Here is a 26,117-nt window from a genome sequence, read left to right on the forward strand (position 1 = left end):
CTCCGCCTCGATTGTTGTTACCATCGCCACTGGCGTTGACCGCCGACATACGTTACATATGGAAATTACTCCCCGTACAAATGTCGCTGGGACTAATTTGCCCCGTACGCGCAACGTTACATTAACATTCGTGTCGTGATCGCCGCCCGTACAATAGCTCCCGAGCTGCCTGTGATCTTCATTTGCGGGCGCAGTGTCACACCATTCAGGAATCGGTGGTGATCGGCTTGCTGGCAATCCGCGCGGCTGCTCCCCGTCAGTACGATCTTTGGTCCCGGCGAAGGAACCACGGGCGCTCGCGGTTCGGCAATGTAAAGTCATACCGGTGGTCGCGGGTTTCGATCGTGATATAGGACCTTGTGAACATGAAGTAAGGAGGACCGACTCAGACAGAACCGGACTTGCTTTCAGAAAAGATGAGGGGCGGAAGCAGCCTGAGCCACTACAACGACGATGAGTTCTTCAGCGGAGGACCCTGTCCGTCTTGTCGCCTGGCCATCAACAAGGAGACCGGACGCTTGAAGTCGGTACCGAATCGGATTACCTTATGGCTTAGGACAAGCCGAACCATTCGGTTGCAGAGTAATCACGACAGTACTCTCGTCGGCTTGCGCAGGTGGTGCATGGGAGGAAACGACACTTGGCGGTTTCGTGTGAAATTGATGCTACTGATACCAGCCGTCCTGCTGCCGATCACCATCATCTTCATCGCCCTATCAAGATCCCAGGTGATCGGGAAGACGCCCTCCTATCACCGGACGTACCTGATCCATGCGGCCGGTCGTAGGCCCGACGAGAGGACCGAGGAGACATTCCCGCGTAAGTCCATCGTCGCCGCTCGTAAAATGAACTTGACTTTAACGACGTCCGGCCTGGTCGCGCTACTCAAGGATCCGCTCGGAGCAAAGTGCGTGCGCGTGGCCGTGATTTGACCGACGGTTACGCTGGAAGGATCGCGGGAAACCATTAATGCATAATCAAGAAATTAACCACCCGTCGTCGCGTAATCGTTCTGAATTCGCGGCACATGCGGTCGCCTCAGATCTAACTGGCACTTGATTCGCACGATCGACGCGTTCGCCAAGGATCATTTTCGAAATGACCCTTCGGCTGTTAGTACCGCCGTTGATGGAGCTGGTCTTGCTTTTAGAAGGTCTGAAAGCGACACTTGTACTTCGATTTCTTTTGACTCGATGTTACAAGTGCTTTTGGTAGATCGTCTGAGACGAAAATATCGAACGGAAGAATTGTTGATCCGAGGATCAAGCTACCACGAAGTTGACAACCCTTTGTGGACTTTCAGGAGTACTAAATTATGTATCAGAAAATAATGGAAAGACTAAAGCAATCCTGATGTACCGGTTTCGTCGACGTTCGTCCTCCAAGGGTTGAAAAGCGACTGCAGGTGCCGCTAATTAGAGTGACCCATTTTCCGTCCCTTCTAAAAATTTCAACAGTGGATTCGACGATGTTTAACGCAATTTTTATTACAATATGAATGTCCTTAAAACCTTTAAGATCCCGATAACAGTGAATGAAAAGATCGGAAATGGGTCATGGTGATCCGTCCGCGAGTTGTGTTAACGCGGTCACTATGATAGGGTTATAAATGTCTGTACGTTCGCTGCACTGCGCAAAGTGTCTCGAAATTGATGGCCCAGCCTCCGGACCAGGCGCTGGTATTTCTGACAGGACTGATACAGTTACAGCTTTGCGCGGAGCGTACTCCCTGTAACGTTACCATTTCCGGCCATTTAAATTTCAGCGGAATAATCGCATATTTGCATAAAACGGAGATGAGCCGGTGGGAATGGGCATTAATCGTTCCGTAATTAGAAATAGTGTTCTTCGCGGGGACGTGGGATCTTCGCGAAGGAACTATTGCTCGAGAGAATTTAGAAAACCTGCTCGATGAACGATTGAAGGCGCGTTTAAGTGATTAATAAGCGTGATTTTTGTCGGCAGCGACCAGTCATACCGAAACCGAACGTACCGGGGAGGAAGAGGAAGATGAAGGAATCCTGATATCTGGGATGAAAACTAGCTACGTGCCGGTGGAAACGGCCATACCGCCGCAGCATTTAAAACGACGCAAGAGAGAACTCGACGGGGTACATCATCCACAAGGAAATTGAAAGCGACACCACTTTAGATGCACTCTAGCCATTCGATAACGTCTTCTCTGTCGCGTTCCTTCCGTTCTTCGGTCATCGTCTCCTTCCTCCAATCCGAAGATGTCTAATCCGATCTGTCTATCAATTTCTCGAGTCCGAGATCGTTAGCTTCCAGCGGCAATTAATTCTCCGAGGAGGTCACGATGGTTTTAGAATTGTCAGGCAACCTCCGTCAGAACCCTTTAAAAGAAATTTCCAAGTGTTAGAATCTGTTCCGACTTTTCTAGTTTAATTTTTACTCTTTCTTATAAGCCACCTGGCGATCTCATTAATTATCTACCGAATCAGAGCAACTTCTTAACGCGTTTTTCATAATGCCAAACGACTACGGCACGGTTCAGAAGAAAAACGAGAGAGTTCGGGTAACAAGTGCGCAGCAACGTTAATTAGCGTTAATCAACATCAAATTAGTGTTACTGGTGCACTGGTATAAATATCGATCGTCCCACTGCCAATCCTCTCATTTCGTACAAGGACAATTAAAGTTGGTTCATCTTCTTTCCTCCTACTGGGAGGAGAACAACGTTTCCCAATATAAAACGATTTCAGCGACAATCGCCGCGCCCGGCTCTTAATTGTTTCAACGACGTCGTAAGATATATTGAAAATTGTGTGCAGGTGCAGTCGACCGACTACGTCACCGGGAAGATTGACGAGTTTAACGCCGATGAAAATTCAGAGAATTACCTGGACGATTACTATCCGGAGGTAGACGCCGAGGAGACAAAGGATAACTTGGAGATCGAAAGCAACGACTATCGAAAGTTAGTCTAGCCACTTACGTTATGCAAAATTAACATTGGAAACCATTCATCTATTCGATATTCGCGTGATCAAAATTCAATGTTAACTTCGAGTGTATTGCATTAAAGTCACTGGAAGGTATTTTGTATTCTCAAGGCGGCGGTGTATTTTTCAATCAAAAATCGAATTTGATCAAGCTTTCAAGGAAAAGTTCATTTACATCTTCCGACTCGTTTCCAGTTACGGGGAGCATTCCTGCGACAACCATAAACACGAGGAGGAGCTGGGCTCGAGATCATTCGGTGGGAAGTACAATGACAACGAGGAGCAATCGCAGGACGAGTCCGACGAGGGCGAGCAAGGCGGTAGACGCTCGATCTCGATCGAAGATCCAGACTCGAGCTTGCCGATCTCGGACGAGCAAACCGACGAGACGGAGCCGAACTTCGACGCGTTCTGGAAGAGCGAAGGGAACGCCTGGGACATCAGGGAGGCTAAAGGTACATTTGGCACGCTGTCCATCTAGCCGCCCTGCGTAATTTCTGCTCACACGCTTTTTAAGAAACAGATGTTCGCCGCAGCAAAAATCATGCTCACGTACATGGACAGAAACGCCGATCCTTGCGAGGATTTCTACCAGTACGCGTGCGGTAATTGGGCCAGGCACAATCCCATACCGAAGGACAAGTCGGCCTACGACACCTTCGAGATGATCAGGGAGTCCCTGGACACCGTTCTCAAGGAACTGCTCGAGGAGCCCATATCCCCGGAGCTGGAATCGGACGTCGATGACGCGACCGTAAAAGCGAAATACTTGTTCCAGAGCTGCATGAATTACGGTAATTACGGATCTGAATTTTGTTTGCTATATTTTTATTTACAGTAAGAACTAATAGTCAAATAATCTTATTTAATTAATCTACTTTAAAAATCTAATAATCCAGAAACAAATCAAAACGTAAATGAAAAGGCTGCTTACATTATCTATTACACTTAGAACTCCTGCTCTTCTCCTGATAACTTGAATAAGCTGGAAGTGGTGTATGAATATTTTATAGCTCCTTTAATCTTCCTTCTGTTTTAACACGTTTACTGCCAAGTCCAGTGAAACACTTCTTAATTGTCAGTCATTTAGAACATACGTAATAAAGAAAAGTGGTTAAGGTAGGTATGATAATGAGATTTCGATTGTAAAAGTTAAAGAATGATTGGGTGTGCTTGGGTGATTAACCTTGAACAAATTGATTGTGGGTTATGGAAACGTTCTAACGCGCGAAATGTGGCTAGAGATCTTGGAGCAACGCATGGGACGGCCACTTATAGAGCTCCTGGATGAACTCGGTGGTTGGCCGATCCTGAGGCCCAACTGGGACCCAGAGAAGTTTGACTGGCTGCTTCTGGTTGCTCAGCTGAGGCTCTACAACAACGATATCCTGATCTCAGAATGGGTTGCGCCGGACATTAAGAACAGCGACGAATATATAATACAGGTAACAGACTGATTACTATTTCTTGGTTGATGTTTCTAAAGGGGATTTTAACGCAGTTCGATCAGACGTCGCTGGGACTTCCTACAAGGGACTACTTTCTTCAACCGTCGAACATTATCTATTTGAAGGCCTACAAGAATTATCTGATTAAAATTGCGACACTGCTGGGAGCACCTTTGCAGAATGCCACCATGGATGCCGACGAGTTGATAGAGTTCGAAACAAGATTGGCCAAGGTACAAATATCTTTGCTAAATTCGGTGAAATAGTTCAGTGTGACAAAACTCACTGAAACGACGAATCTTTGCAGATCACATCTTCTGCAGACGAAAGGGGTAACGTCTCAGAACTGTATCAGAGAATGAGCATCGGTGAACTGAGAAGCCTTGTCCCTCAAATCAACTGGCACCAGTACCTGACCATTGTTTTAGCTAGACCGCTGAACGCTACGGAACCAGTCGTCGTTTACGCGTTGCAATACATTCAGGATTTGGTGAACCTCTTGTCAAAAACTAGTCCACGGTACTCTAATAAAAAAATAGAGAAGGAAATTAATTTCTGCTCAAACAGTTTCTAATTGTTTTCATTTTATTCGCAGGACCATCGCGAATTACCTTCTGTGGCGTTTCGTCAGGCATAGGGTGAACAATTTGGATGATCGATTTCAGGAAGCCAAGCAAAAGTTTTATTACATCCTGTTAGGCAGAGAACAGGCGCCTTCGAGATGGAAAAATTGTGTTGCTCAGGTGAATTCGAACATGGGAATGGCTGTGGGATCGATGTTCGTGAAGAAGTATTTCGATGAGAAGAGCAAGAATGATGTGGGTGTTCTTCAATGTTCTCTATCATCATTTGTATCAGTAGGATGATCGGAAAATTTTAACAAGAATTTTTAACAGACACTGTCGATGATCCGAGAGATCCAAAGAGCCTTCAGAGAGCTGCTGAACCAGACCAGCTGGATCGACGACGAAACGAAGGAGCTGGCGACCGAGAAGGTGATCGCCATGCTGCTGCGAATCGGTTACCCTGATTTCATTTTGCAGCCGAAGCTGTTGAACAAGCGTTACAAGGATGTAAGCCTGGACGTTGACTCTGCGAAGATTAGATTATCCCGATAAATGGTTGACGGTGCGCAAACATGGCTAATTCTCTGACACTCTAGATCGTTATCCATCCGGACAAGTATTTCGAGAACACCTTGAATATTCTGCAACACTTGACCAGGGTGGGACAGGACCGTCTCGGCAGCCCTGTGAACAAAACCCTGTGGAACACCGCGCCGGCCGTCGTGAACGCTTACTATAGTCGAAGCAAGAATAGGATAAGTCAGTTTGATTTTTCTGTATGGACGAATCGGTGGTCGTCGAACTTTGTCGAACTTTTAAGATCATTAAAGCTTCAAAATCCTCTATCATCTCTAGAAAATGTATTAATTATAAAAATATTGTTTAAAAATCATTCAGAACATTATGATGTTTTAGATACACAGTTTGAAGACCACTGGGATAAATAAGAATAGAGGAAAAGTGTTGCAAAGCAGAGAGAGGATTGAATTGAAAAGTTCTTACAAAGTTTCCTACGGCATCAGTAAAATGTTCTTTGTACACTGATTTTTGCTACTATATCGTTTCTTTTTAATTTAGTAATTGATTGATTTAAACTATGAAATTGAAAAGTGTGATAACTCAATGAATCATGGCACCATTGCAAGGTTAATCGCCTGACGTTAAACTGATAAGCTCTGTTTGCAGGATGATTCATTTTCTAAAGAAAATCGATATTTCACAGTATAAGCATTATAGAATTAGAGATGGAAGTTCGCAAGCCTCTTGTACCTTAATAATTGCTAGAACAATCGTATCAGTTTAGAACGACGAGATATCTTTTGTATTCAATCCTCTGTTCTCGTCTGCAGATTTTCTTTTGTGTTCAAGACTCAACTAATTACTAACTAATTTCTACCCTCAGTGATCCCAGCCGGCATACTACAGCCGCCATTTTATCACAGATACTTCCCACGGAGCCTGAATTTTGGAGGGATCGGTGTGGTGATCGGCCACGAGATCACCCACGGTTTCGATGATAAGGGCCGATTGTTCGATAAGGACGGCAATCTCCATCGTTGGTGGAAGGACGAGGCTATCTACGGTTTCCACCAGCGAGCCCAGTGTCTTATCGGTAATGGATCGCCTACTTTTTAGCGGGCCCATATGCAAGTTCGAAAACTCCTTTAATCTTTCAGACCAATATAGCCATTACACCGTCAGCGAAGTTGGGATGCAAATTGATGGAATCAATACGCAAGGGGAGAATATCGCGGACAACGGTGGCATCAAGCAAGCTTTCCGTGTGAGTTCCCAAGGGTGTCACTCGTTACTATTAATCCGTGTCTACCTGATAGCTTTTGTTAGTCGATATCTCGAAAATATCTTCATTGATCTATCAGTAGCTAAATGCTGTGCGGCTATGACTTGGTAACTCCGGTTTTCAAAATAATTCTCTTCCTATAGTAGGATGGCTGTGCCACATTGGGGTTTTTAGTTGAAAGCTTCTCAACATAAATAATAAAAGCTCTTTCACCATGGTTTGGTAACTTTAACGACAATCCTTAAAGTAAACTGTTCTTCTCAGGCATATGAAAGATGGCTGGGTCAAAATGGGGGCGCAGACGAAACCCTGCCGGGATTAAACGCAACCGGAAAACAGTTGTTCTTCTTGAACTTTGCGCAAGTGTGGTGCGGTTCGATGAGACCGAAAGCATCCAGGAATAAACTAAAAACCACTGTGCATTCGCCGGGCAAGTTCCGTGTGATTGGCACACTGTCGAACTCTGAGGACTTCTCGGAGGTGTTCAGCTGCCCCCTTGGCTCACCGATGAACCCTGTTAACAAATGTTCCGTTTGGTGACAAGCCGGGAAACTCGTCGATCCAAGATCGACACGAGTCTTCGCTTTACAGAGAGAACTCGAGGGAGATTAGTTTCGCGTTGCCTCTTAGGTCGTGCTGGTTGATGACGGATGTGGGATGGTGGAAATTAATCCTGCAATAGCACATGAAAAATCATTGATTTTTACCACGATCCTTCACGTTTGTTAAATGCTCAACGATTCCTTATAATGTATAGAAAATACCTGAAACACGTTTTCAATATGTTTCTGTCAAACAGCATATACTTTCTGCGATTAATAAGGTACTAATAAACTAAATAACAAGTTCATATTTTTGGAAATGCTACCGCAGGGTTAATCTCTATCTTTCTTGTACGTCAGTCGTTCTAAATAATTCTCGCGCTTCGTAAGGGTAGTAGATTCTTTATAGCAATTGCTTCGCGGCGATCTTCGTCGCGACTGAAATATTTCTTCATTAGAGTGTAACAAGATGGCGGAATCGAAGGGACCACGTAAATCCTGGACCGTCATCTAAGGAACGCTACGGTGACCGACTAGGGGAGCTGTAACTAACAAAATACTCAGTGTAGTTTTCTTAACTAAAAACAACTGCAAATAAAGGACGATAGTTCGGCTTGCTGGACCGAGTATCGTGCAAAGAGCAGGTAGATATTAATAACAGCTGCGCTGTTCCGACGAGAAATACAAATTGTAAGACACCAAAGACAATAATAATTTCAGACAGTCATAAAAATCTTTACAATCTATTTCCCTGTATATCCACACACTACTACATGTATTGAAATTCTTTTCGTCGTTTTATAACTTATGTCGTCGCACCTCTTCTACTCTCTTTCTCTCTCTCCCTCTCTCTCGCGGAATCGTATGAGCCTTTTCGCGATCATTCGTCGCATCCAACGTACATCATACATACTATGGATCAGAAACGTTCACGTCTGTAAGAATTCTCGTAAAGTAAAAATTCGACAACATTCAGCCTGGCACACCTGTCCTCGCGGAACTCCACCGACGCACACGCGAAAATCGATCGTCGTTTTATCCATTTCTCTTCTCTTTTTTTGTCCATTCCTCTTTCTCACTTTCTCTCTCTCTCTCTCTCGTCTTAGTTTCATTCCGTTTTATACAAATTCTGCAGCCTTGCTTACGGTAATAAATAGAACAATTGTTGAACGTCGCGGGTATAGGGCACTCGAATAAAAAAGATCTCTCGCCGGGATAGAAAATACAAAAAAAGAAATGTGTTTATCGGTCGTAGATGCGATATCGATCGACTATCATCCTCGTCGCCTTGTACTATGGTACTCTATAATGACATTAAAATACTTCAGTCGAGGCAGCTTAAAGTGCGCTTCAATCAATAAAACTTTCCTTCGATTCGTATTGACTGGTCGATGTCTCGATCGGCTAACGAGAGACACACGCCCCCGCAATCGGCTTTTGATACTTCGAATATTCGGGTATCCGTATACCATCCGGTAAAACATCACTTTACTGGCTTTGCTTGGAAACGACGGACATAATTAGTCTACAGGTATTGGGTCTTCTTGGAGGTGTTCTATGAATCAAGAGTAAAATGATATTTGAGTTTGAATAAATGAACACATACTTCAAATAGTTATTCCAACAAATTATTATTTATTATTTGAATCATCTTATTTATTTGGTGGTTTTAAGTTAAACCCATTATCTAGTTTTAATATTAATAATTGCATTAGCTTTGTGCGTATGAGTATTCAAATAATTAATATCATGTTAAAATAATAATGAAATAAAATTCCAAAGGAGAATTAAAAGAGAAGGACGCAACTCTTGATAAGTAGCCTCCAGGTAACCAGGTGACCGGATACCGGAATAAGGTCAAATCGCGCACACTGCCGGGGTAGAAAGTTTCACCAAATTGTACAATCTTATCTTTACAATTTATTTACGTATTGCCATTCGTATCGAGTAATTGAGTGTTAACGAGTAGTAAAAATAAAATCGTACGTGTACGGCGCGTGATCAATTATTTAGTATAAAGCAGATTGAACCGTGGATTCGATCGACGGGAAGAGTTCGTCGATCGTCGAACAAGGATTTCTTTTCGTTTCGTCGTGTCGATAATATTTAAAAATCGTGCGTTTCAAAAAGTCTTTATACAAAAATCCGTTTTAGATATTACGAGAAAGCTCGATTGGTGTTCATGTTTTCCTGGTTCATACTACATAATTAATTCTCGTAGCGTGGGCCGACGGTTCGGTTACAAGATTTCGCGGCTGCGAATTGAAAGCACGCTTCACGACATCTTCCGTAAACCGTCTGTCTCCATTTTTTCTTGTTCGTATCCCCTCTCTTTTTGTTGTTTTTTATTTTTTAATCTTATGCGGATTGCGTATATATAATTATTTATACATAGACATTCTCGGAGTGATATTAAATACCACATGAAATTCGATGGCCTTATATCCTATTATGTATAGCCATTACAAATTATACGAGAGTTTAGATTCCTTTACCTTCTATGACGTTTTATCAAAATTGGCCTATTAAATATATAAATATATGTTTCGCGTGTGCTACTTCCATCCGCCCGATTCCCAAAATCAAGCGGAATCATATATGTATATATATTTATAATATATATATACCTTAGAGCTCCTGTTCAACTCCTATTACCACCGTATTACGTATACGTATTGCGTTTAACAAATATATCTTCACTTATGCAGAAACTGGTACTCCAAAATGTCCTCTTCATCTGAAAAAGAGAAAACGAACGTCAGTATATATTTTGAGAGTCAAAATAATGGTACCCCTTAGCCAAGCCAGAAGGACTCTATCTTACTTTAAAACGGAACGACGCAAATCATTCACTTTTACTTTTGATAAACTATATTTTCAATCATTCAAAATGGCACTATTTCAAACAATGATGCTACATGTTTTATGGAATAGGGAAAACTGTGTTTGATAAACATTCTATGAAACAATTTGAAAAGGTATAATTCTTAGATCTAATGCAGCTTTTAGAACAAGGTACATCTCTGACACGAATGAAAACTATCTCTGTATCCGTATCTCCCTTCGGTATGATCATGTGAATATTTTTCCAGCAAAATACAATAGATTCTAGATCCAGTTGCAGAACAAACGTCAGAGTCCCGTGAACGTGAGTTGCGTCGTCTCGCCTCGCTAGGAATGATTCAACGATTATCATAACAAGACTGGCCAGGTGAGGGGATCTGCATGTACAGGTACAAAACTACATGTTTGCCTTGTGTATAATTTATGCAAGAGCATTGTACAGGCTATTCTCAAATACACACGAGTGTTTCTATACTACTCAGATTCCGTGGACGCATTCGCATTTTGTACAGACACGGATGCTCGTATAATGCTGTGTGTGTTCGTTTAAACAAGCAATCAGAGGTGCAAGAATGTCGGAAACTGGCATCGATGATGCATTCGCAGTGTGTATGTGTGTGTGTTTGTCGGTCGGCGGTGTGAGAATATAGTGAACGGTCTCAGCTGAACATAATCTTGTCAAGGGAATGGATATTTCTTACTTGAAATCAAATCCAGAAACAAGAAAATCGACGGTCTTTTAAAAAAAGAACGCAGGGTATCTCTTAATTGACGTATGAAAAATAATAACTCCACAAAAATTCAATAAGAGAAGTGAGCCCTAATTTCAAACGTCTTTCTCAACTTAAAAATTCTTTGATAAGCATATTTGTCTTTCAGAAAATTAAATTTCAGTGTCAAAGGTTTCTCGATCCAAAACTTAATTTTCCCAAAACATTTTATTGAATAATCTGTTCTTCTAATTTGCTCACGTAGAGTCATCGAGTCTTTCCGTTTTAACAGACACCCTGCAAGATTAATTTCGACAAACTTTGCGTCAACGGTGGATATGAGATACAGATTACCCTCTAATAAATGGATGAAAAGAAAGATACAGAAAGAAAAAGGCCGAGCGATGGACTCGCTCGTCCATGGCAAAATAAAATACACTCACAGATATTGTCTCTGCTATTGTTGTCCAAATCGCTAGTCTGTGTGTGACTCTCCTCGTGCATACGCAGTTCTGCGTCGACCGTCAGCGCAGCACAAGGCATAAAAATGACTCGATTACGTCTTTGACACGGTGTGATCCACATGCGCACAACGTAAGTTGCAAAGGAAATTTGAGTCGTTTTTTTTTTGTATTATCTTTTTGTTTTCTTTTGTATTGTTAGACAGAAAGCAGCCAGGTCCTTTCAGAGCAGCACAATTAAATAGAAAAATAAAAGAAACGAAATTCCTAGTATATCTGTGAGCCACAAAACTTGTCCCTCCGTTTCTCTCATTTTCGGTCGCTTTAATCGGTTGTAGAAAATTGTTTCATTGCATTGACTCAAGTCTTGTGTTTCTCAGACATACTGTACACAACCTGTCTGCAACATAAAATATGTATATATTTTACAGAATAATATATAATGGTTGGTATCATAGCGATAGATTGATAAAACAGTTTGCGTAACTACGTTCTCTTAGATTATCGAATTACATAATAACGACGATCGAAACGAAAACATTTATCGGAACGAACGAGTCGAAGTCATCGGTGCGCAATTTTCCAATGAAACTTTCAATGTACAACTGTGCATCGAGCGGGCCGCAGAAGAACCGTTTCGCAACGTGTATATTTAACGATTCATTACTCTCTACAGGGTCTGTATAAAATTTGGTAGTCATTAATTAGAAATTACGAAATGTCGTGGGATTTTACTTTGGAAAATTGCACAGAAATTTGTATGTTCAAACATGGTTGTATGTTATACACATATAAAACGATATTGATAATATCCACTAGATGATACACATTGTAAATATTTAAAAAATGAAGAAGAGCAACGAGAATCGTTTGTGTCAGTATAAAAAGCTAGGAAAAGTCTCAGTAAAAAAGAAACAATGTTAAAAATTTGTTGTACGAAGAATCACGATATGCTCTTGCAGCGTGTTGAACCATATTTGAAGAAGATCTTAATACATTTTCACACGAGAATTTGATCATCTTTTTGTCGGATTTCTCGTATTTTTTTGTAAAAAAGGATAAAACAAGGGAAGAACGTCATTTCGATATTGACAAGGTACGCTAAATAAAAAGTACATATAATAAACGCAAACGGCAAGACGCAATTAAAATGTTTGTGACGAAGTTCGTTGAAATTAAATAAGCTTATGTGTGATGCAGAAGATATTCGATAATTATAGATAAGATGACAATGAATGAACCTAAGTGATAAGAATTGCATACACCTGGGAAAGCGTCTATATAAATTATGTGTGTCGCAAGTATTCATTTCTTTCTTCCTTTCTTTCTTTGTTTCAGTACTTTCTCTAACACTCATAAGATGGCACATTTAATATGAGCATAATTTGTTTCTATTTACATATTGTCGAACCTGTGATTCAGTACCACATAACATAATTGTAAACAATTTCTTTCGTCCAAATAATAACGTGAAACGGTAGGAATACAATTTAAAAAAAAATGTCCTTCACGCATGGACTATGTTGTTACCTTAAATAATTCACTGATAATTGCTCAACACACAATAGTTATTGTGTAGCATGTTTTCTTCGCTTTGTACATACATAATTCTTTGATTTCGTTTTTGTCTGCGCTCGTTGGCAGCGGCTCATCGTTAAAAAAAGAAGTGAAACGCGTTACATGAAGTAATGATCAGTGAATCATTTAACATTTTTTTTTTGTGTAAACAATATCCTCTCGATTTTAAAGAAATAGCTGCCCCATTGGCGAAGACAATCCTAGAACGCAAGCAATGGAAAAATATTAATAAAAATACGTACCTTTTGTTCAATCATTTCTTAATAAAATAATTATAATTTACATGCATTATGTATATATGTATATATTTATATATATATGTATATATATATATTCCGCAAATTATACGCGATACTTAAAAAAGATTCATCGACGTAATCCGTGTTATTTACATGACCATGCTTGTGCTCTACTTTCATTGTGCGTTCGTGCTTTACATCAACAATTACAACCACAATAATATATATGTATAATGAAGCGTGCATTATAGTGTATTTATAATAATAATAAACCATTATATGGAATTGAATACTGATCTATCTTTTCATTTGTTTAAAATCGTTCATAATTTTTACTAATTCGATTATTGCTGCATTAGACTTCAATCACAGCAATTGCATATCTCATGCAAAAGAAGAGATTTACTCGACTTCACAGCAATTGTGCAATTAAACAATCTATGGCGTTCGATTTTTTTCAAACATTCGGTTTTGCATAGAAGTACAGTTATAAATATGGATTTCGTTATGGAATGCTGTGCTCCATAAACAAGGAGCACGCGTCTGAAAATAATCTTTTCTAATTTATACTTATGAAATGATAATAGATCAAACCGGGATGGAAGAGAACAGCTACAGAGAAATCTAATGAAACATCTACAATAGTTGAAATTTAAATACTGTCATTATTACGACATAAAAAATGCCTGTTTTACTCTTTGTTGAATATTTAAACGTTACGATCGGATGGAACTACTCTTAAACTGTGATCAGCATTTATAGATTCGCGTATTACATGCAAAACATCTGAACGAATATAAAGGACGAACTTTTAAGATATGTCGATTACTGTAAGAATACATAGTATAAGATGGAATGCAGAGTTGAGACGACACGTAGAAACAAACTGTTAATAGACTTCAAGTACGAATTACATAAACCTGAAATGTAAATCGAATAGGGCAGCGAATAAATACTTTGAAATATTGTCTACAGTAAACAGAGAACATGCACTAACGAGACACAATAATTTTTCTGTTGGTGTTACAGGAAAAAGAGAATAGATGAAGGTATTGTTTACCCTCGGACATTGGAGATTTAAAAATACAGAAGAAAGAATATATATTTTAAAGTGACAAATACTGTTACAGGAAAATTTATTTTTCAAGCTTCTATTATCAAAAACTTCAAAGTCGCAGAGGTCTCTTTAAATAATACTACAAACAAAAAGGTTTTTAAAATCTACTCCAAAAAAAAAGAATTGATAATCAATTAAACAAAAGAAATGCAAAAGTATTACAAATAATTTTTTAAATCTATATTAAAAGCAACTACGTATATAATATCTAATAAACACTAGTAACTTTGAAGTTTCGGAAAACACAACCTTAAGAAGACCTTTCTCATTACAGTATTTGTTTCTTCAAAATAAAGTTACAAATAACTCTAGCATAAACGTTTATGAACCCAACCTAATTAAGTTTTAAATTAACAAATTGTACCGAATATCGTTGTCCAAGGACCAAGAGTAAAGATTGTATCTAAAGATTTTTCATTGAACGTTTTCAAAGTATTCATTCAAGTTCGATTGTATATCTTGGCTCTCCAAATTTATAACTCATCTATTTACAACACCGACATCTACATAACATCAACAAAGAATTCACAAGGATTTCCCATCGCAATGCGAAATGACTGTCTACTACCAGATAAGTCTTGCTGGTTCTGTTGATTCCCTGAACCAGTTCCTGTCTGCACAGACTGTTCAGAACCACTGGAACGACTGCGACTATCATTTGATCGTTTCCCATTCGAACCGTTTCCATTGCCAGAGTTCTTACTCGGCATTGTTGGCACTGATGGGATATGCAATTCGGACTCGGACGCCGAAGAACAAGACTTTAAGTCGTGGATTGGTTCTTTGCAAATGTGTTCGCTACCTGCACTACTACCTCCTGTTGAAACACATTATGTTGAACATTCATCATGTGTTCTTAAAGTATTAAGCTTGGGCAAATTTCTAAAATGTTTTACAATGCCCATTCCTGTAAAATATTAACGTAAGTCTCACCTGAGCCACTGTGAACACTTTCTTCTCGATGGTAACCATACACTGTTGGTTCATTAGTGAAATTAAATGGCATTGGACTATAACCAGTTGCAGAATGAGGTGCATATGTTCCTGAATAAGGCATGTCCCAGGCATTTGGTGGAGGTAATGGTCCAACAGTATCGCAGTCTAATTTCATGCTGCTCATGGCTGAACACAAATCACCGAATACGTAATAACATTGTTCAGAGAATGTTATCTTGTTCACTGTATGCCTAATGAAGCCAGCTTTCAGCATTAGAGATGCGTATTTTCTAGCATCGCGGCGATCAATGAACCCTTCCACGTGGGTGTTAAGCCAGTCCACCACGTCTGCGCCAATAAATGCATTTGGTATTGTTATTTTAAGCCACATACGTTCACGAATTTCTAACCCTGAGTCAGGTCGAGCCATTGCTCTTACTACTGTCGGCATATCGGTATTGACTGTAAGGTGAAGCTCTTCTAGTGGTCCTAAGAAAAAGTTATTATTTACTTTCCCATTATATCCAACATTTTTCCAGATCTGCTATTATTGCCTGCCTACAAAAAATATTTACTTTCTGTATCTGGTAGAGTACTTGCAAGACTGCTTGATGTTGATGTCAAAGTTGTAGCACTTGGCGGGCGTGGAGGGAAACCTTCGCCCCTTATGGCAGCTGTGTGAGCCACCCAAGCACCAGGATCTATAGGACGTACAGGCTCTGTGCGTGGTATTGTGAAGTATCCTTTTGGATTAGGATCCCAACACTTTGCTACTACTAGTTTGATTGGTCTGAAAGTTTCGTAGACCATATTACATTATCTGATTACTATGCAATTCAAGGCATTGTTAGTGCACACATACCCTGGTTTTTGAACCACTTCGCGCAGTACCCGAACTGCTTCGTCGTTAGACATGTTTTCGAAGTTAATATCGTTTACTTGAAGAATCATGTCACCAGGTTCTATTCGACCATCTAAAGCAACAGCTCCCCTGTGCATATCAAAATTTATATGTTAAAGAAATTACTTGTATACGAAATACTAACATTTTCACTGTCCACTCTGTACTAATAATTTATTATACAGAGTTATATTTTTCATTTTGTAGTGTAAGTATGAATAAATGAAAACATACCCTTTCATTATGGAACCAACATAGATACCCCCATCACCACCCTTGTTACTTTGACCAACAATACTAATCCCAAGGAAGTTTACAGTGTCCATATTTAATGAAACTGTTATAATATTTAAGGACATTGTACTGTCTGTGATACTGCTAAAGGATGACGTTCTCGACATAGGCAGTAATCTGTGACGCCGTCTTCTTTGTGGTCTACGTCGATCTAACATTGAAATGCAAAAATTAATTCTAGTACACGTTTCTCGTCGCTTCGAATGGTAGAAAAAATTTTTGTTCTTCAGTATAGATTTACCTAAAGTAGCTCTGTCGACTGTACTACTCATATTAGTGTGTCTGCCTGTTGTCGATGTTATACGGCTACTTGCATCGTCATCTGACTCTAAAAATGTGGTTGTCTCTAAATCTGAACTTAAAATAGAAGCAGTCTCATAACCATGGCCTGATCTGTGTTTTGAATGACCATTTATACGAAGTCCTGGGTTAGTAAACAAATGAGAATAATGTTTAGACAACAATGATTTTTTATGATGATCAGTTCTAACAAAAGTATTATAGAAGAGAGTGTAATAGCAATAACTAAAGTCTTTGCTAATTATAGATAGATTAATGAGAATAACATACCATTGTACTTATTTTTGTATTTGTCAATGTACTTGTCTGAATGATGTCTTGAACTTTTATGTAAATGATGCCCCTGCCGACTACTTATAATACTTTCAGTTTCAGTTAGAGTGTCATCATGAGAAAGTGGTGGTGGGCCACGATTTGTATGACCAGGTGTCACATGGTCAACACGATCATGCTTTGCCTCGCTGTGAGCCACTGAATCTGTGCACTGTGATGCACCATCTGAGACATTGCTGCCCTCAGCAGACACCAACTAATTGTAAATATGTTTGCTTATTTTAGTTAAAATTTACCTAGTTCAGGAATCATTAACTCTTTGACTGTTGCACATTCTAACTCATTACCGACAATTTAAATTGAATGATTATAAATTGTAATCATTGATTATCAATTGCTGATTGAAAATATGAATCATTACACATTAGTCTTCTAAATACTCCATACACTGTCAAAGAGTTACTGCTATCTTAAAAATAATTAAAATAATGTTTTTGTACTCTACTTATATAGTTTAATAGTTCGCTGTTTACATGCTACAGGTTTTGTGGATGCATTACATAGTCACAAAACTTGTATAGATTATTATAATTATCTGTACTATTTATAATTTTCAGAATCAATATCATTAAAGCTTATGTTTTAAAGCTTAGCTTAACACTTGTATCACAAATTTATGAATTACATACATAACATCATTGTCAGAATTTTTTGAAAAGAATTAACGAATAATAACATGAATTAAAAATCTTACCCAGGAGACAACCCGTCCATTGAAGCAGGGAAGATGAGCATCATCATCAACAATTTCTTCTTTCACAACACTGTCAAGAAAAAAAATAATGTTATTATACCAAGCCATTTAGTAAGCTCACATTAATTATTCTTCTACATTTCCATCAATTCTATTGATTTTTTTCTACACTACAGTACACAATAGAAAAAATTTATTCTTCAACTTTATTTTGATTTTTTATTAAAGAAGACTGAAAAAACATGGAGTAGTCTTAACTTTTACTTTATTTAATCTATTTTGGAGTTTTTAACATATATTTTTGTACTATCTTTGAATTAGATGAATTTTTGTAATTGTTAGATGCAAGTAATTTAATATTAGATCTAATATAAAATCTAAGGAGAATTGTTTAAACATAAATAGAAAATTTAATAATTATTTTGCAAGAAAATGATTAAAAATTTAATATTTAAAATTCCAAAATATCTTTAAGAAAGAGAACAATTCCTTATTATTCAATTAGCTCGAATGTGTAAATGATCATTGCTATAAAAGCTTTACAATTTTTATGACCATTTCCCAATTATAATATTTTTAACAGTAATCACGATTAGTACTCAAATTAAACGAAAAGTTATTCAAAAATATTCCTCAACTGAATAAATTATTATGGTGAGGCTAGAGATCTTCTGTTTGGTTACACCCAGTATGCCTCAGTGAATCATAAAGTACTATACCATTTCGTTACGAAACAGTACTACGAAATTCAAATTTTACCGCGATTCGTCCATAATATCCACTATTGTTAACATTATTCGAATTATTGAATTTGTATTTAAATAATTTTCAATTAACGTACAACGAATTATGGACAAATGTGTGTCGAAGTAATAAAACTTTAATAATGAAAAAATGAGAATTATTAATAAATCCAAAAATTTATGCGAATAATGGCAGTCGTTTTCATAATGTAGTCAGCTTTAGTAAAGAAAGGTTTAAAACGTTTCGCGTATATCGGTGTTTAAATGGACCGAAAGTAGAATGCGATTCGACTGCTGGAAAATGGTACGCGAAGCAGAAAAGAGAAAAGACAGATAATTGTCAAAATGTGGCTGCGGACACTTTGTGCCATCCCTTTGTGATCCTAGTTATTTTCGTTCCAGTAAGTCCGGATTTATATTTCTCAGTTTACGGTCGGCATCGCGCGATTTCATTTTACTTAAACATTTCGTGCATTTCAACGAAATAAAGCGAAAAGTGATTAGTTACAAATCGTATCTTGTAACTCTCCTACAAACAGTCCGAATTCTCTTTCACATGTTTCCCATAGAATAAAACACGTCTCTTTTCCGCTTGACACTTTCCGGTTTGGTGCAAACCACACAATACTCGCGTCTTTGTTATGAGTGCATACTACGCTTTTCCACGTTAAAAAATACGGATTCGTAAACAACGAACTTTCGAACAAAAATATTAAGAACTTAACTACCTTTATGTCAAGATGAATCTCCATTTAACCGGAGATGCTGTTCTAAACTAGACAGAGCAGCTGTTTATCTTAATACTACAACTTGCAAATTACAAAACGTGCGTAGGAGGCGTGAAGAAACCCGAATAATACGTCGCCTGTGTACGGTCACGATAGCAGGAGAAATATCGGAGCGAGCAGCATCGATTAAAAATAGGTAAAAATCGTTCCGACGAGGCTCGACTAGCTGAAATGCGATGTCGAATCAGACTCGACGTAGGACCGCAAAGGGTTAAATCGCGGGGCATTGACTCGTCCCGAAGATGAAAGATAAGGTGGCCAGGACGGTGACAATCGGCTCGCATAGATTCCCGTAGAACGTATGCGAGCCTTGTGTGCGTGGTCAAACACGTATCACCGCGACACTCACCCGAAATCATCGTCCATCGATTTGAAGAAATACTTGTAATTCGGCCGATTCAAGACATTTTTGAAGTCGGCCAGAGTGACCCTTTCCGGTGATATCGTGAGCTTGACCAGGTACGGGGTCTCCTCGTCGTCGATGTGATAGATGATCTTCGTCTCTTCCATCGTCTCGGAATCCTGTTATTACGCGTGCATTTGCGAACCGGGGGAAAAAAAACTGATCGCACCGAAGGCCCCACTAACTATGAAACAATTCTCTTGAACCAATATGGCGCGTCACAGTTCGAGCCAAAGCCCTCGCGCGTACGACGACCGTTCGTTCATGTAGCCCGTTTTCGGAGCTTACGCGAGTCTGGCTGCGTGCAACATTATCGAGAACCCGTGCAGCCAGTTATGAGGAAGCCATTGACATTATACGAAACAGTTCCGCGCGAGTTGTACACGGTGCGACCGACGAGCTGAATTAAACGTCAACATTCTCGCCGACATTACACACACTCGCGGCGGATCGCCCGATGTACTCGACAGTACGCTCGAGAATTCGAAGCGAACAGAGATAGAAAGACGATCCACGGAATGATTTTTACACCCTGCTAGATATTAGGTGGATCCTTCGACAGATGGCGTCGGAGCACCGCTCCCCAACATGGCGACCTGTTCGAAAACTTACGGCCACGAACGTAATACAGATTGAAATAACCGACGTCACACGGTCGGATATTCTAACAATCTGCGAGGATTTAGGTAATTTAATGGTTTCAAAACATTTCCTAGTTATCCCTAGTTTGAAAGCAACGTCTCTGCATTTTTCTGTCCACGGTTTTGAATTATCGCGTTTCTGCAAAATACATAAACTTAACAGAAATCGATAACAGAAGTACGATAACGGACTTAAAATGTAAGAAATTATCAGAATCATGGCCTATCAAGTGAATTGTTTGAAATCTATGAACAGTCTCTGATTTTTGCATGAAACGCTTACTTTTTATAGACGGTAGAGTAAAGTTAATACGAAAATCGCGCCAATAGCACCCCTATGACAAATGCGCAGTGGTTTGGTGCGCAGTAGTTACGGATAGACCGCTGTGGTGGCGCCACTATCTCGTTCATCCAAACTTCGTAGTTGAAATATCGCGCTCCTCCAGCACTTCAAAATTTGTTTGATATTAGTTTAATAAAGTCATTCTGTATTGTTAAAACGTATCAGGAAGTGCAATTAATACGAAAAGATCCTAGTAGGTCGTTTATTTTTGCGAGACTCCTATTAATTGTAGAGAAAAGTGAGTTTGAAATTTTGCAGCTTTCGACATAACTCTGTTCGATTTTCGAAATAACAGAACCTCTTCAGTGCATTACTAATAACATCGCGTAGGTGAAATACGCATAGTTTAACATAAGTATTAGTTTACAACTATTGTTTTTCAATTAATTTAACGTTGGTTTCATTTCACTTCCACAGAGTGTCCCGCAACCAATCTCCACGTAACGACTCGGACAATCGGTGTTACCTTTGATTTTGAAGATCTTACCAACCGATGATCACACCGAGCTGATACCTACGTAACCTAAGCATGTCATTATATATCATATCATTATTATATCGTTATATACATCAAATTCAAATACGTTCGCCTTTCAACAATATGTCAGAGGTAGTGACATCTACAATTTATCTACACTTTAAGGAGAGTACTTCTCAGTAATGTAATGAAACGTATTCAAAGGGAAGCAAAGATCGATCGACTAGAGAAATAAATAAATAAACTTTATTTTTATGAATGCAGCAATAATACATATAGTACAACCTCATGGACGTGGAAATTTAATAATTCCGCAAACGAATTTCCACGCGTGATTAGTTATAGGAAGAGACTGCGAAGTTAGAGGTTTTCATAAACGTTATCCTAAGAATGGCACGCTATTGAAGAAGGCTGTGTGATTTCTACAAACGAAATAAATCACAGGAAAAATCAATTCTATCGGCGATCATCTTTTACCACGGCGTAATTAAAGGGACAGTCGGTTGAATGGCGTATTCGGTAGGCATTGTATAATATCTAGTACAAAAATAATAGCTAGGGTTTGTCTGCATTCATAGACGAACTCCCATGTCTTTCTTGAACTATGTCGTTCACGTAATTATCCCATTTTTGTCCCCAAAGGGATAGGGCAGCTTTCTTATCTTCAGTGCTCAAACTGCTATAGACCAGAGAATTAATTGCTAGCTGCTTCAGCGATCTCAAATCAGCGTGCTTGGACATGATGCCCATAAAAGCTTCGTAGAAGTCGTAGCTCAAAGCTTCAGCACCCCAAAATGCTGGATCGTCGTTCGAAATAACCACCGGGTACCCTTCGGCGAACAATCGTCTGGCAGCGTGGTTCCTCATATCGTCCACGAGCTTTAGAACTTGATTAGAAATTGGGTTCACTTCTACAGCGATGTTCATTCGCCGCGCCATTTGAAGGAGGAAGGGATGATTGACCAGCGCGTATCTGTTAAATATTTTTTAGAGACTTTAGATTCACAATGTGACAATTTTTCACATTTAGGGAAACGTAATATCTCTTCCAATTTATTTAAGCGATTAAAAGAGGAAGTGATTGTAAATAGTTAATGATTTCGTGATCATAATTCTCGGTTGCATTCCAATAGTTCTGTGTACGATGTATCGATTCTCGCTTAATTATTCTCTGAACTCATGAATCATCGCCGAGAATCTCTTAACAGATTCAATCAATTATCATCGTTAAACCGTTAGCATATCTCTGTTTTTAAGTGTACTGTTTTCTGCAGAGTCATTGATGGTTGTTATCAGGTTGTATCTTAGATATTTTATCAGAAGCTTCGCAGATCGTTACAAGGTAATAATCGTTCGTATCATTTAAAAATTGCAATATGCAATGAAAAAGAACCGATTAGAAACTTCTCTCCCCTAACAATTTTAGTAAATTGAAAATTTGTCACAAACGTATGAAACCCGCAAACTTCTTAATTATAGTTATTGCTCGCTACATACCCGTGGCCAATGCGTTTCGTGTTCAACAAAATAGCGTCAACTAGATTCTCATCGGTGGATGCACCGTACCAATTAGTCTCGCCGGCATGGAAAAAGAAATTCGTGTCCGACGCAACATTCTCGAGAATGTGTGAGAAATACAGCAGCGTTTCTCCTTTGTCCTCTTGTCCAACTAAATCAAAACCTGCTATAAAATTTGGATATAGCTCCTGCAACTCTTTCAGGATCTTGATGTATTCTTCTGCCTGCTTCTTATCGACGAATCTCATAGGGGCGTAGATCAATTTCACACCGACGAAGTCTGGATGATCCTTCATGAATCTGTGTGCACGAAGGATCATATAATGTCAAAGTCTGTGATTCACAAAGCATACTTGAGATTTCGAACCATCGAGTGAACAATTTGTTTTTGATTTATGGCGCCGATAGCTCTTCTAATCTGACCTCCGATTGATAACGCGGTTTAGGACCCTCTGCAATGTTCGACGGGATTGGACCTTATCGATAATTCGTAGATAAGCACGTGAATTAGACTGTGACCATAATTTTGGGACTCGAAAGTCGTATACACATCTGTTTTATTAGCTAGGAAAATTTGTACCAATTGTCGTTCCATGAATGATTAATAAAATCAATAAAGTTATTTCGATAGAATAATTGTTACAATTAAGTCAGTTAGTAAACATCGGTGAATTAACTTGTTCTAAATGATTTCTAATTTTCTTTACGATGATCTTGAACGTCGGTATTGAACGGTATTTTAAACGAAGGCAAGGGGAGGGTTGATAAAAAAAAGGAAGAAGTCTTAAACTAACAGAGTAACAAATACTAGCCTTTCTGAAACGTTCTTGTATAGTTCAGCGGTGTCCTTGGCAGTGTAGTTCGTGCCATCAAAATCGTATAAAATAGGCAAAGTGGATCGTATCTCCAAGTACATCACATTATCCTCATAGAGTTTCTCCAGAACGGTCCTGAAATAGTCTTCGCGAATAGGCTTGAAGGAGATAATCGGATAAACAAACCCGAAAATCTCACTGAATTTCGTCCAGGCCTTGTCAAGATCGGAATAAGCCTCCGCAGGGTTGTCGCAAAGCATCGACAGTCCATTTCTAATCTTCATATTCACCCTCGTCGCCCTTAACGGCTGTTGGCGCACTTCCTTCAGCAACTCCCATTTACATTCCTCGTCCGGTTCTTTGAAGAATTTCAACATGAACGTCTCGTCTGTATCGCAGACGTACAAATTGTCGCGGAATGTGATATTGTTGTACAAGTAATCGGCCGTAGCCAGGGCTGTGTCGTGTCCATGTAGCACCGCGCCTTTCGGCATTTTTCTGATGAATTGATATACTTCGGACTTGTCGATGTCCTTCTTCGCAGTCATGAAGTTCCGGCTTGGGAGGAACTTCTTTGGGTCCTTGAAGCCTGAGGTTTGTAAACGTACAGAGTCGCGTTCATTCAAATCAGAGATATAAATAGTTATGCCTCGTTACATTAAGAAAACATTCTTCTGTGATTAGGAGGAAAATCTCCTTTTTATGAGGAAATCTCTTAGGAACTTGTTTAAGAAGTATTCTTATAAGACGCCTTGAAATCGGTGGAAATACTAGAGATCCTCGGTGGAATTCAAGGAACTCCTGAACTAAGAATTATAAATAAGTATACTTTAGAGTATCATTTATACTGTAATTATTATTTGACATTTTTATGGTACTAGTTATTCAAATTATAATCAAACTGTGAAATAACTACTTCCTTTCCGATATCGACGAGCGATCTTTTCCCTGAGGCATAAATAGTGGTAAAACCTCAGTTTCCGAGTGTTTCACGAAAAACTACTCGTGGTATTATAATGAATTGCGTCATTATAAAAAAGACCGAAATAAACCAGCCTTCGACTAACGATAATAGATTTGGAATTAATTAATAACTATAGTGAACTAGTTGGGCAAAGCCACAACGTTTAACGATTCAAAACAAGAGTGCAACGACTCCTCTGAATCACGATCTAAAAATTCCAGCGTGGCTCGCGAACAACACGGCCGCGAAAATTCAAATTCTAGCTACAGGAGAAGGCGTCTTTGTTTATCGCGCAGCAGTTAATCGCAAGTACAAAGTATCAAAGAAAACACGTGGTTCGAACTGGTTTTCGCGCTGTCGCGACTCTCCCTCGATCTCGTAGATGTGACAAGAAACGCACCAGCCTCTATTTCCTTGAATTTCTCCTTCATCAGGATTTCATTAGCGGTTTGCTCGAGATCGTTCAAGGTCAGATTGGCGCCCAGCATGAACCGTTGCTCGTGTCTCAGTATTTGTTCCCGCAGCGTCTTGTAGTTGATCGCAGGCATCGCGTGACACGTGCCTGTCAGGCAGATCACAAACAAAAGGAAAACTATTTTCATGATTGGTCCCCCGATTCCGGTCTCCTAAGTCGAGCGCCTGGGTCTGAATCCCTGCCGGTTCACGATCGCGTCACGGTCCGATCGTCTCGACAGTTCGCGGCGGACTGATTTGATCGGTTCCATCAAGCTGCACGTAGGCAAAGGCGCGTGTCCATCTGAGAGCAAAACTCTCGACAGTTGTTCTACGGTCTTGCATATGCGGAACCCGTCGGGTCCCTCACCCTTCCTCCGCGGCTTGCTGGTCGTACCTAGTCGACGACTACTCCCGCAGTACGAAATCGATTCGTTTTGTTGGAGTAGCTATTTGACAGTGGCCCTAGCACATACGACTATAGTTACAGATACTGTAGAGCGGACTGTCGAGAGTTTTACTCTCGGATGGACACCCTTCTTTAACAATGATCCTCGGCAAGCGATTAGGTCCCTCCACGTAGCCAAGTTCCGCTCAGGAATCTATCGAGGCTGGTCGCACTTATCTTGGTCCGCTGCTGGTCGTAAAGTGGCCGATCGAGCGTTGCGCAGGACGTAGTTTCATTTCACTTGACCGCTTGCTTATAATTTCAAATCGGTTGCAACACTGTCGCGGTTGTTTATGCACTGGAGCTATTCCGATGAAGTTTTTCAGATCATTCGGTGGGATAGCGTCGTTCAGGAAGTATATTTTTTTTCGATAACGAGCGATAAGCCCCGCTGTTTCCATCGTTCACCTGAGAAAACAGTTTTGTCAGTTTCGCAGACGCGCATCGCTAGATAAAAGAATTTTCGTTTACCGAAAAGACGCGGACATTCTTCTGTGTGCTCCTTCCTTGGACGATGGTCATTACAATCAAAATTTGTAGGTTTCGCCTTGAAATCACGGTTAAAGGAGCCGCCGTTTGTAATGGCAGGATGTAATTACCGCGTATTCTTAAATCATGGGGACTTGGCGGACTTTATTGCGCAAGTCACCGAAATCTCGTCCGACAAGATGTCGCGTGTTTGTTCCAACCACATTGTTCTTACCGTACAGGAAATACAACAATCCAGTGAAGCAAAGATAACGGGGTAAATGTGACGTCACACGTGGGCAGAGGATAATCCAAAATGGCTGACAGG

The 26,117-nt window shown here is 39.7% G+C and overlaps 3 protein-coding genes across 8 annotated transcripts; 1 reads left to right on the plus strand and 2 right to left on the minus strand.

Moving 5' to 3' along the window:
* Positions 1 to 59: 59 nt before the first annotated feature.
* On the plus strand, positions 60 to 7,503 carry LOC144478637 (neprilysin-4). Its single transcript, XM_078196707.1, has 15 exons — positions 60 to 523; positions 617 to 819; positions 1,966 to 2,111; positions 2,793 to 2,938; positions 3,159 to 3,418; positions 3,500 to 3,757; positions 4,206 to 4,408; positions 4,465 to 4,644; positions 4,719 to 4,930; positions 5,007 to 5,229; positions 5,308 to 5,484; positions 5,574 to 5,736; positions 6,380 to 6,589; positions 6,654 to 6,760; positions 7,043 to 7,503. Exons 1-15 carry the CDS (start codon positions 417 to 419, stop codon positions 7,316 to 7,318), a joined length of 2,871 nt encoding a protein of 956 aa, XP_078052833.1. The 5' UTR covers positions 60 to 416; the 3' UTR covers positions 7,319 to 7,503.
* Positions 508 to 20,189, minus strand: Dsh (Segment polarity protein dishevelled). 5 transcript variants are annotated; one of them, XR_013495388.1, is made up of 12 exons: positions 19,608 to 20,189; positions 17,728 to 17,797; positions 16,971 to 17,229; positions 16,642 to 16,824; positions 16,341 to 16,551; positions 16,068 to 16,196; positions 15,781 to 15,995; positions 15,203 to 15,694; positions 14,838 to 15,086; positions 9,948 to 10,057; positions 1,994 to 2,354; positions 508 to 944 (listed from the first exon to the last, which is right to left on the minus strand). XR_013495388.1 is itself a non-coding variant. In XM_078196710.1 (10 exons), exons 1-10 carry the CDS (start codon positions 19,766 to 19,768, stop codon positions 10,017 to 10,019), a joined length of 2,010 nt encoding a protein of 669 aa, XP_078052836.1. In that variant the 5' UTR covers positions 19,769 to 20,189; the 3' UTR covers positions 7,646 to 10,016. The 5 variants fall into 5 exon arrangements, 3 of the variants coding, with proteins under 3 accessions (XP_078052836.1, XP_078052837.1, XP_078052835.1); XR_013495387.1 differs by lacking the exons at positions 508 to 944; positions 1,994 to 2,354 and adding an exon at positions 7,646 to 8,875; XM_078196710.1 differs by lacking the exons at positions 508 to 944; positions 1,994 to 2,354 and having other exon boundaries at positions 7,646 to 10,057.
* A 1,158-nt stretch (positions 20,190 to 21,347) lies between these two features.
* On the minus strand, positions 21,348 to 25,606 carry LOC144468206 (adenosine deaminase). Of its 2 annotated transcripts, XM_078177533.1 has the most exons (5): positions 25,271 to 25,606; positions 24,821 to 25,177; positions 23,454 to 24,045; positions 22,621 to 22,941; positions 21,348 to 22,096 (listed from the first exon to the last, which is right to left on the minus strand). In XM_078177533.1, exons 2-5 carry the CDS (start codon positions 25,020 to 25,022, stop codon positions 21,679 to 21,681), a joined length of 1,533 nt encoding a protein of 510 aa, XP_078033659.1. In that variant the 5' UTR covers positions 25,023 to 25,177; positions 25,271 to 25,606; the 3' UTR covers positions 21,348 to 21,678. The 2 variants fall into 2 exon arrangements, with proteins under 2 accessions (XP_078033659.1, XP_078033658.1); XM_078177532.1 differs by having other exon boundaries at positions 24,821 to 25,606.
* Between the last annotated feature and the right edge of the window lie 511 nt (positions 25,607 to 26,117).

This window comes from Augochlora pura, chromosome 3, assembly GCF_028453695.1.
Source record: "Augochlora pura isolate Apur16 chromosome 3, APUR_v2.2.1, whole genome shotgun sequence".
NCBI lineage: Eukaryota > Metazoa > Arthropoda > Insecta > Hymenoptera > Halictidae > Augochlora > Augochlora pura.